Source organism: Schistocerca serialis, chromosome 2 (assembly GCF_023864345.2).
Source record: "Schistocerca serialis cubense isolate TAMUIC-IGC-003099 chromosome 2, iqSchSeri2.2, whole genome shotgun sequence".
Classification (NCBI taxonomy): Eukaryota; Metazoa; Arthropoda; class Insecta; order Orthoptera; family Acrididae; genus Schistocerca; species Schistocerca serialis.
Window position 1 is genome coordinate 1,062,640,907 of NC_064639.1, and position 12,643 is coordinate 1,062,653,549.

General features: G+C 35.8%; 1 protein-coding gene across 5 annotated transcripts in view; it reads left to right on the plus strand.

Moving 5' to 3' along the window:
• Nucleotides 1-12,643, plus strand: part of LOC126458516 (uncharacterized) — a 254,934-nt gene that overhangs the window by 122,144 nt on the left and 120,147 nt on the right. For 4 of the 5 annotated variants that reach the window (XM_050095616.1, XM_050095619.1, XM_050095614.1 and 1 more), the window contains exons 10-12: nt 3,519-3,955; nt 9,334-9,394; nt 9,727-9,837. In XM_050095616.1, coding sequence (XP_049951573.1) covers nt 3,519-3,955; nt 9,334-9,394; nt 9,727-9,837 — 609 coding nt within the window. The remainder of the gene's footprint in view (nt 1-3,518; nt 3,956-9,333; nt 9,395-9,726; nt 9,838-12,643) is intronic. The other variant, XM_050095618.1, reaches the window with a different exon arrangement.

Genomic DNA, 12,643 nt, shown 5'->3' on the forward strand with positions numbered 1-12,643 from the left:
AGTGTTTGTATGGAGCGTAGCCATGTATGGAAGTGAAACATGGACAATAACTAGTTTGGACAAGAAGAGAATAGAAGCTTTCGAAATGTGGTGCTACAGAAGAATGCTGAAGATAAGGTGGGTAGATCATGTAACTAATGAGGAGGTATTGAATAGGATTGGGGAGAAGAGAAGTTTGTGGCACAACTTGACTAGAAGAAGGGATCGGTTGGTAGGACATGTTTTGAGGCATCAAAGGATCACAAATTGAGCATTGGAGGGCAGCATGGAGGGTAAAAATCGTAGAGGGAGACCAAGAGATGAATACACTAAGCAGATTCAGAAGAATGTAGGTTGCAGTAGTTACTGGGAGATGAAGAAGCTTGCACAAGATAGAGTAGCATGGAGAGCTGCATCAAACCAGTCTCAGGACTGAAGACCACAACAACAACAACATATGTTACACCACCTTTGTGCCATCAGTGCATACTTTTATTCAGTTGTATAAAATGCAAACATGTTTTAAGCAAGAACTGTTGCTACCTTATTTTCTAGAATGTTACGTTATAATGTTATATAGCTTTCCATCTGCAACAAAATGATGTTATTGTGAGCTTGGTCGGCGAGTTAACAAATCACTTTATCTATAAATGTAATTTTATTGCATGAAAGAGTTTCATGACTATATTTCGCAATTATGTAGTTATTTTCATAGTATCTGACCTTATCTACAAGCTCATCTATTGTTGTAGTACTCCCACAGCACTCGCACCAGGCATGTACCGACTTACATGCAACTTTTGTCAGGCAGTATGCATAGAACAGATATGCAGAAATTTTAAAATAGGACATTCAGAACTTGTTAGAGTACTTGAAAAATTAAAGCTCACATAGCATAACTGCTGCCCACTTTATGAAAAATATTAAAATCCACCCACATATTGTTCCAAAACCTTACCTTAGAAGAAAACTTCCACATATCGAAGACAATACCAGGAGGAAAATAGCTTCAGTTTATGATCTTCGCTATTGGTTCCTGTATAATGAACAAGTTAGCTTTATGTTAAAACAAAACTTGTCAAGGTGTATGAAAATTTGATGTACAGAGGTTTTGCTGTCACATCATTGAAGGCATTTTCATATCTATCTGTACACTTATTTTGACTTCAGTAATTTTCTATTTCTTTGTTAGACCTTCACTTCATTTGAATCTATTCTAAGGCTCTGTCTGTTTTATTTGTAATTTCTTAATGATGCTTTTGAACCATGGCACATATTTCCCATGTTTCAATATTTTATACAACACACATTTATTTAGTGTGTGTCTGACAGTACTGTAAAATTTGCCACACAAATGATCCACGTTTTCTTCCCTGGAGATGTATATATGCTGCAAGCTACTCAGGTAACTTTAGCAAGTTGATTTTAAGTGCAATTGAAGCGTTCCTGATTAAATATTTCTAACTTCTGCCGAGTTTCCTCCACAAGCCAGTAGGAAGTCTTCATTTTCACTGTGAATGGAGAATAATTTTGTCTTCCTTGTTTGAAACAGATTTTTGTTAGCCATCAAGTAACCTACGAACTTGTACATCTACCTACACATTCTTATGAAAAGAATAGTTGCTACTCATCACATAAAGACTGTCAGAAAGTAAGCTCTCAGCCGACAAGGCCTTCATAGGAAAAAAAAACACACACACACACACACACACACACACACACACACACAGTCTCTGGCTGCTGAGACCACTTGGCCAATAGCTTACTTTCTGACAGTCGTTTTGTTGTACCTATCTGCGACTCAACATCTCTGCTATATGGTGAGTAGTAACTAGTCTTTTCATAATATTGTCATCTTCCATCATGGATTTTCCATTGTTTGATTCTACAGGGCTATTACAAATGATTGAAGCGATTTCATAAATTCACTGTAGCTTCATTCATTGACATATGGTCACGACATACTACAGATACGTAGAAAAACTCATGAAGTTTTGTTCGGCTGAAGCTGCACTTAAGGTTTCTGCCGCCAGAGCGCTCGAAAGCGCAGTGAGACAAAATGGCGACAGGAGCCGAGAAAGCGTATGTCGTGCTTTAAATGCACTCACATCAGTCAGTCATAACAGTGCAACGACACTTCAGGACGAAGTTCAACAAAGATCCACCAACTGCTAACTCCATTCGGCAATGGTATGTGCAGTTTAAAGCTTCTGGATGCCTCTGTAAGGGGAAATCAACGGGTCGGCCTGCAGTGAGCGAAGAAAAGGTTGAACGCGTGCGGGCAAGTTTCACGCGTAGCCCACGGAAGTCGACGAATGAAGCAAGCAGGGAGCTAAACGTACCACAGCCGACGGTTTGGAAAATCTTACGGAAAAGGCTAAAGCAGAAGCCTTACTGTTTACAATTGCTACAAGCCCTGACACCCGATGACAAAGTCAAACGCTTTGAATTTTCGGCGCGGTTGCAACAGCTCATGGAAGAGGATGCGTTCAGTGCGAAACTTGTTTTCAGTGATGAAGCAACATTTTTTCTTAATGGTGAAGTGAACAGACACAATGTGCGAATCTGGGTGGTAGAGAATCCTCACGCATTCGTGCAGCAAATTCGCAATTCACCAAAAGTTAACGTGTTTTGTGCAATCTCACGGTTTAAAGTTTACGGCCCCTTTTTCTTCTGCGAAAAAAACGTTACAGGACACGTGTATCTGGACATGCTGGAAAATTGGCTCATGCCACAACTGGAGACCAACAGCGCCGACCTCATCTTTCAACAGGATGGTGCTCCACCACACTTCCATCATGTTTGGCATTACTTAAACAGGAGATTGGAAAACCGATGGATCGGTTGTGGTGGAGATCATGATCAGCAATTCATGTCATGGCCTCCGTGCTCTCCCAACTTAACCCCATGTGATTTCTTTCTGTAGTGTTATGTGAAAGATTCAGTGTTTAAACCTCCTCTACCAAGAAACGTGCCAGAACTGCGAGCTCGCATCAACGATGCTTTCGAACTCATTGATGGGGACATGCTGCGCTGAGTGTGGGAGGAACTTGATTATCGGCTTGATGTCTGCCGAATCACTAGAGGGGCACATATCGAACATTTGTGAATGCCTAAAAAAACTTTTTGAGTTTTTGTATGTGTGTGCAAAGCATTGTGAAAAAATCTGAAATAATAATGTTATCGTAGAGCTGTGAAATCGCTTCAATCATTCGTAATAACCCTGTACATGCACATTCGTTACACATACAGTATTTTGCATGGCACAATGTACCTTATATCAGTGCTACTCATTACCTTTCCTTTTCCACTCGCAAACAGAAGGAATAAAAAATGACTGTCTGTATGGTATACGGTTCCGTGCGAGTGCTGATTTCTCTTATCTTGTCTTCACAGTCCTTACACGTGATGTATATTGGTGGCTATAGAATCGTTCTGCAGTCTGTCGTAAACTGAGTGATGTATTATTAATAAACTGAATTATTTTAAAGTTTGTGTTTATTTTTATATTTGGGTGACCTGATGTGTTATTTGAACAGGTTCTCTGCAGATGAAGAATGTGTCACCAATCAGATTTTGAAATTAAATGCCAATGCTAAGTGTCCAAAGAAACTGGGAATGAATGAATGTGATCGCACAAAGCCTAGAACTCGTGGATCACCTCCTAGCATTGATTATGATGAAACAATTCAAGACATTGAGAATGAAAAGCAAGTTGTGGATGCTGTGGCAGAAATTCCAGAGACGGACATTCTGGCAAAGAAGAGTACTGAATCGGACGACGAGGGATTTGGTGAAGCTCCAGAAAAAGGTGGTCAATCAGAAGATTACATAAGAGAGAATAATTTGGATAGGATACAGCCATTCATAAAGTTGGCTTCAGGGCTGTTAAATGAATGGAGCTGCCTTAAAGAAGTTTTTCGCATACCAAAAAGGGAGAGAATAGAACAAATGAAAGAGCATGAACGAGAAGCAGGTGAGCTCTAATTTCTATAACTTTTGTGAATTTATTGTGTGTTTTTTGCATTTAATTATTGGATCCTTTTAACAGCTCAGTTGTCATTAAAGACTTTGAACTGGTAAGAAATTTGTGTCATTTGCAAAGTGATTGTTTGAATTATGAAGCAAAGACATGTTAGACAGTTTACATGCCTTATTTTGTTCATTATTGTACACACTTATGGTATATGATTTGGTGGGTAAATAACAAACTACAAATCCATCGATCTGAGGTTTAACTTCAAATTGGTTGTAGCATTTTTTTCTGTCACTTATTTCTTGCTTCATATCTTAAACTAATTTGTTATTGGGAAAAATGCCAAGTTGTGGAGTACAATAATGCTTTCGGTCCCGTTATAACTATGTGGCTAATGCAATTCGAAGTTTAGAACAAGGTAAGGACATACGATGTCCAGTAAATCCTTGCCTATTGGAAACACACTGGTGTTCAAAGCGACATTCTGGTTGGCGAAGCCTTTAACATTTTTTTATATAATTGAGAAATGGTCAGCAATAGCAACAGAATGCAGTATGCACTGGACATTTGATAGGGCAATTTCAAAGATGAATCACTGGTTGTCAATTAGAGCTGCAAAAGTGACTAAACATAAACAGCCCTTACACAAAACTATTGAAGAAGCATTTTTACTGGTATGAAGGTCTCAGAATTTGGGTGAAAGAGAATTGCATTGAACAAGTGTTTGTTTTAAAAATTGTAATGATCGAAATTTAGGCAGCACTTATGAAAACAAATGGCTGAAGTGATCTTGAGCTTAACATTAATTCAGCCGCTCAGAAACTGAAGAAGAATGTGAAGTTACAACCTTGGTTTTTATAGATTTGAATTTTTTGCCAAAAAATACCAATAGTTTACTGTAAAACATTTTTTTAACTGTTTGTGTTAGATGGCACTGTAATTGACAAAATTCAATTTTTCCAATTATTGCAATTAAGAACCTACACATTTCATTCTAAATTACATTTGCAATTAAAATGTGAACTTTTTTGTTCTAAGCAGTTGATATTTTTGTTAAAAATGTAGTTTAGTTTTGCAGATTTGATTGTACAGTAAAATTTCTGTGCTTAGACATTTGAACTTAGCACATTTGAAGTAATGGGTGTTTTTCCTTTAGAAGTGAAAATCAAAATAACTTTAACTTATGGCGAGGCTACAAGAAATTTGTATGCTGCTGTATCTCTTTATGCTGAAAGTTTTTTAACAGGCTATGATTTCGTACGACTATTCATCATGTTGTAAAACGTTTGACTACCGAAGGAAGTGTGACACCTAAAAAGAAAAGAACTTGTAGAACAACAGTTACGAGGAACAGCAGTAATGAAATTGCAATACTAGTTGCTCATGATGCACATGCAAGTACCTGAGAAACATCTCACCAGTCATAAATCACGCCCACAAAGTGTTTTAGGAACCCTAAAACATCACGAATACCATCCATACATTGTCTCCATGCGTCAATAACTTCATGGGAATGATTTTCAGGATCAAACAGGGTTTTTGGAAGTAGACAGTCATGCGATTACAAAAAGACCCGCAATTCTTTTGTTGAGTAATTATTCTCTGATTAGTCAACTTTTACGAACTGTGGTAAAGTTAATCATCTTAACATGCATTTTTGGAGTTTAGTAAACCTGCACTGGATGTGTGAAACTGATCATCGGTGTTCTTGGTCTGTTTACATTTGGTGCAGTTGGTAAGTGACAAAATAGTTGACCCCCTAGTTTCTTAAGGCACATTGAACAGAGAAAAGTATCATAAGTTATTGCATGATGAGTTACTGATTCTGTTGGAAAATGTAGCCTTCATAGTGTGACTGAACAAGTGGTTTCAATATGATGGTTGTCTGGCACACAACTCTGCAATAGACCAAGAAGTAGTAAATTGTGTTTTCAGTGGTTGCTGGATCGGTAGTGGTGATCAGGTAATGTGGCCTACCAGATCATTCGACCTTAAATTGCCGGATCTTTTCATGTGAGGTTTTCTTAAATACAAATTACATACAGAAGTACCAACTACTCGATAGAATGTGATAGAATGTATCAAAAATGCTTATGCAAAAATTACAGCAGATATGCTCATAAGTTGTGTGCATGAATTTGAAGCATGAATTAATAAATGTGTCGAAATGGAAGGTTGTCAGTTTGAGGATTCATCGTGAATTACAAAAATGGTGAGAGGCCAGGGGACTCTCCCAAATCAAGCACCTCAGTATTGTGAGAGGCCAGGGGTTCTCCAAAATTGAGCACACCAATGGTGAGAGGCAAGTGGTCTCACCAAAATCAAGCACCCCAATGGGAATGGAAAACTGTTATATCCACTTCATTGTTCCTGTATCACACTAAAAGTAGATTATTAACCAGAGATATAAATGTTTAACCATAAAAGTTTTATTGTTCAATTAAATTTGCAAAATGAAATTACATTTTTCACAAAAATATCAACTGTTCAGAACAAAAAAGTTTACATTCTTGTCGCAAGTGTTAAGTGGAATCAAATGCATTGCTTCCCAATTGCAATAACCCAAAAAATTAAATTTTATCAATTACAGCACCATCTACCTTGAATTGAAAAAAATCTTTTGGGCAAACTCTAGGTGTTTTTTGGTGTAGAATCCGAATCTGAAATAAAAATGGTGGGGTTCCCATTTGAAAATAAAAGGTTGGGGGTAGCCAGTCTTAGCACAAACAGATGTCCCCTTTGAAAATATTAACTTTTCATCTTAAGCATTTTTTTTAGTACAATTCAAATTTTTGGAGTTATTTAGTTGTTACAAGTTAAAACATACTTCCTCTGTACTATAGAAGCTCAATGTCATAAAAATGTTGAAACTAATAAGAACCATTGCAGTCTGAACAAAACTTAATTAGAGCTGAAAGAAGAAAGAAAAGACGTGTAGCGGAAGATTTCTCTGCCAACTTAAATGAGTAGGGGGTGTGAAGTATCACATGAATATCTCCTATTTATAAAAGTGTGTATAGAGATTCATGCAGTCATTATATTATGTGTTGTGGCACTTTACGTGGGAATGTGATACCTTATGGAGTATTGCAGATGTTCTGTTGGCTCTTAATCAGATGATAGCACAATCCTAGTAACTATTAAATGGTTGCATAAACATCCAAGAGAACGTGAACAGTGCACAAGTTAACTGTGTCTTCCACACATTGTGAGGAAAGAAAGCATACATAGTTTTGACATATATTTAGTGATTCCTTTTGAGGGAAAGCTTTATATCAATGACTTTGTTGTTTGATGAACTTTGTTGTGGTCTATCCTGTCAGTCAGTTGAAAGTTTGCTTCTACTCGGCTTAGCCTCTTTCAGTTTATGGCCATAACCACTACTTGTTTCATATTTCTACTATGAATAGATTGGTAACTTGACCAAAGAACTTTCATATACAGTAGCAGATTTATAAATGGTAAACTAAGAAGACTGACACAAAAAGCAGATACAAATCCTTTCTGTTAGTACATTGATATAAATGGCTATCTTTTTATATGGTCTATGGATGGGATAGGTTCAAGGTGTTCATTCTATTCTTGAGTACTTGCCACTATATGTCATGTGGAGAATAACCTTTTTGTTTTTGAAAGTTGCACCAAACCTATTGACATACCTGGGCATTTACACAGAAATGGCAGATCTATTCCTGGAATGAAATTCCTAAGGTAATCATTGTAATGACAGAGAGGGAAGTGTGGTACCTCCACAAAAAAAGGATAATAAGAAACAGTATATAGTGTAGCTTTTAATAGCCACAGTAAACAAAGAAAATTTATCGATTTTGTGCTAGAGCAAGTATTAACAATACAATCAAGATCAGAGTAATTCTGCATTCCATAAATGGCAAATCACGACATGCTGTAAAAATAAAGCAAAGCAGTTGTTAAGCATTTAAAGAATGTCATTGTGGAAATGCCATACGGATCTTCTCCAATCAATCAGTTTGCCCATAACTGAGCATTGGCCAAAAACTGAATACACAGTGCTATTACTTTGGGATGTTGCCTCATTCTGGTACTGGAACTTTAAAGATGATATGAAATTATGTTAGGATGGGAAACTCCGTAATACTGAAAATGTGGTATAATGTGGTGAAGTTTGAAGAAGTTTTGAATTTGGTATAGTGCATTTCAAATCTACATATGGTAGGAGCCAAATTTGATGTTAGCAGCACAAGAGGTGAAGAGTACAGATAAACCCTATAGGCTTTGCTAGCTTTCAATAGTGTAAACCATCACAGTGTTCAATTTGAGTGATGGAAAAAATGGGCAGCATCAGATATATATTACGAAATTTGTGTTATCCAAACATTTATTGATCAGGGTTCACTTGGAATTTCATGGAGATTCAGGAGTCACAATGAAACCTTCAGTTTAGTACATTAATGTCCTCCATCACTGCGGTGGAATTACATATGATTTTTAAAGCTCGTAGGCTATCAAGTCTAGAGAAAATCTGGATTTAATATAACTCTGTTTCAAAAATGTTATTTGTGGTTAAAATGTGTTTTACCATGCAGTGTATGATAAAATTTAAATAGGAAATCTATTTTTTTACACCTGACTGTGGACTCCATTAGCCATTAGGTCATACGGAAATAAGACCACTGAAGTACAGCATTCTTAGGTTAGAGAATGGAGTAGAAATTTTGTGGATTAACTGTTGCAAAGGTTTAAGGCTGACTAATCATAAATAATCATTGCTGTGTGAAGGTATTCCATGAAGAAGTTAAAGTGCTACAAAACTGTGATGATGAATGGCTATGTTCCATACTATGAGGATGGTAATATTAGTGTGGCAATTGTATAAAAGAGTATGAGGATATGAACTGAATCTCTCTGAAAGAAAGGAGAAATAACAAAAAGAATAATGATAGATAACATTTATCATCAAGATTATTGTGAAATAAAATTTTTCTGACATAATTTCTTCATTTAACTGCAAGCATCAAAATTGGTTTTCATAGGTATTTTAGCATACTTGTTTATGGTACCGACTATAATCAGTGTCAGATATTATCTTTTTTATTAATCTGATATAAATATTTTACAAAATGCATTTCTTACATGTTTTGTAATTACATTATTTGGTAGAGGTCATAATGTAGAACTCAGAAAAAATAGTAATGCAGGGTAAATAAATCTTGCTGTAAAATGTGTAGTCTGTGAGAGTTGAAAGTATTACTTTAGAATAGTAATAGGAAAGTAAGCAAAACTGGTTTTTTTCTTTAATTAATACTTAATCAATCAGATACAAAGCAACAACAAGAAATTAATGAATATGTTAATACTTCAGCCTAACTGTGTATAATTTACAATTGCTTCCATTTCAGATCGTGGATATAAAGAATATTTGGATAAAGAAGAAATGCCAGATAAACAGTCATATGATCGGTATGTTATGTACTTATTTGTTTCTCATTAATATTATAATACTGTGTAGAACCGAAATTGCATATTTCATTGGGGACATTTCACACATTGATGTCATTATTTTTTGCCACAAGTATCATATTTTTGTATGTGGGTCATGTTTGAATTGGACTATAATTTCAGTTATAGAAGTGATTAGGAAACTATTATTTTTCTCTTTTTTGTTTTTGTTAAGTAAAATTAGTTTTTTAAGTTGTTTGTTTTAAGTTGTTTTTGTTTTGTTGACAAGAATTGTGAGACGTACCTGTTGATAAATTTTAATTGGGCATCAAATTATGTATTATGTTCTTCAGGCACTGGCGACAAGAACGTTTCCATAGTGAGTATGAAAAGGGAGTTCGTAAAAGATCGAGAGATTCCCCTGACCCAGAAAGAGTTAAAAAAAACTCAAGATTTGATGATAGGTTTGTATTTTACTTGATATACTGGAATAAGCTCAGAAAATTGTTGTATTTAAGTGTTTTGTATATCACAGCATGTTACCGTTGCTCAGCATAAGGAGCAATTGTAGTATGAGAGGCACAGCACTCTTACAAAACTAAAATGAAGTATATTATGGCTCGAGCATCAAAGACAATAAATAGAATAACTCTATTTGCAGAAAGTGGATGATGTGGTCACCACAACAAATAATGGCATTAAAAGGAAACAGGATCCCCTGTTGTTGGAACCACAAGTTTATATTGGAGTAATCAATCTAGAAAGTGTATAAAACAAAAGTATTAAACAAATGCTTTGACCTGTCAGTTCCATGTTTATACTATATGACAGTTACATCAGATATTGCGAAGAATTGTCACTGCCTAATATTTGCCGTAGTAACTTACATGACAACCTGTATACTATGTTATAGGACAAATTGCAGATCCTATTGTATTAACTGACACACATCACTGAAATAGAGGTACATAGGAGGCCACTTATAATGGTTTATAAACCTGAAAACTGGTTTTGGCAAATAAACACTTCTAGTGCATCACAAAGTATATAGAAAATGTGATTTAATAAATATCTGAAAGCTGTGGAGCACCAAGCATTCAAGATTTTTAAATGCTAAAGAGATGCTCATATTCATTGATGGAATGAAACCAGAGTAGTGATATATTTACAGTAGGCAGTTGAACACTGCGAAAGACATTCTCAATGGAATTTAGAGAATTGACTGAATCATAACAGTAAAATTTTGGTCAGTAATGTAAAGAACTCAGAAAACAGAGCACTTGATACCACTAGCTTCACTTGAAGCATATGAATTGACAGTTGCAGCTGATCTTAGTGTATTCAGTTTTGAATACTAACCAGTTAGTTGGTGGTGTTGAACATATTAAATTCTCAGAACTGAAGGGAAGTTAGAATCCACCTCAGAAATTCACTATTAATATTTGTGTAGAAACATATTACTGCTCTCTGTACGATAAGCTCAATGTTAATTATTAATGGAGTTGAAATATAAATGTGTGCTAACATTGCTTTTATTTTTACCTTCTTGCTTTCTTCTATATTCTTTACGTCCACATGTTTTATGCAAAATATCAACTATGCATAATTATTGAAATACCACAACCAGTCCGAGGTGAATGTCTACTTATGAAAATGTTAATTTTCATTTCAATAAGAATTTATCTATTGAGATACCTTATGCCGCTGTTCATTAATTTTTAGGCCTCGTACTCTGCCTGGAACACCGGTTGCTGCCTTTATCGTTCTGTTTCCTTGTAACTTCTGATCTGAATTTATTATGTAACTCACAGTTGGCTCCCAAAGGTAGCTGAGAAATGTATAAAATAGAAAAGAGAACAGAAGTTCAAATTCCATGATGGAATGACATACGAGTTAGGAACATAGATTTCTACAAAGCATTCTTTTACAACTGAAGAAATGTACAAAATACAAGAGTGGTCAGAAAGGCTATCAGCTAAAATGAAATTTACACAGTATGTAATCACAGTGTTTGTAAATAATTGTTCACTGCTCAGCGTATTGTACAACCTCTTCAGTGCTTTTTATCTACTTCTAAATAGGGGAATATTTTCCTGTACAAAATCAACCACTTCCTCTGTTCCTCAACTATTGGCACACAGTCTGTGTGTCTTTGAATTGATAATACTGAACCAATTAAATAATTTGAAATGAGACTTTTCCTTATAGAAGTAGGTGACAATTGATGAAATGTGATGTAAATGTATAGATAAAAAAATCTACTCACCAAGTTGTGGCAAGAAAACACACACGCAGAAAGGTTTAATTTTTACAAGCTTTCAGAGCCAGTGGCTCCTGTTTCTTGAGGGGAAGAAAGAGGGGTGAAGGAAAAGGAGTGGAGAGGTTCAGGGAAAGGGGCACAGTTCAGAAAAGTCGTGCAGAATCCTGGGTCAGGGAAGACTTACTGGGCGGGATGAGAAGGAAAGACTGTTGAAGTTGGTCCTAGGTTTTATTTTGGAAGAGGCAAGACATACTATCGAAGTTTTGCTGTGTCAGTCTCAGCAGTAGTTTGTATATTGATGTGCTGTGTTGCGTTGCTATGCAAAAGCACCAGAATTCCTGAAGGGTGGTTTCAGTGAAAAATTGCTGTAAGTTTCTGCAGCATGATGGATGTATTCCACAGATTGATTACTACCCTCTTTCTCCCTAAATCTATCAGACTCACACTTTTTTTTAATATTTGCTGCATCCATACAGTAACAAACTTAGTATAACAGGTTAGAAAATCAATGACAAAGCCAATATCTTGCATTATTACAGTATTTTGTGAAATAAAGACCAGGTTCCTTTGTTGTCTGACTACCCCTTGTAATTTTTTGTGACTTTCTCATGGAATGTCATTAAAACAATTAAGGTGTAAAGCAAGATATTTTTTAATTATGATATGGGGAGCATGTGTCTATGCATGGTGTACAACACAACCATTGATTTCATTGGCAAGTAAATATTTGTTACCCCTAGCTGTTGTTACCAGAAATGCAGCTTACAATATGGACATTGTAAGATGACAATTAATACAGTGTGTTGATTTTGTAAATAATATACGTACTTTCATTTAGTGCCTTGATTTATAAGCACACTAGACGAAACAGTTGGCACCCAGAGGAGCGATTATTTTAATACCACGTGACACCACCTGTGGCCTAGATAGTAACCTCAATTTGGCAAGGAAAAGAGTCCACAAGTTCCTTCAGGTATGCCATATCCAGCTGAAGCCAGTCTTTTAATGAT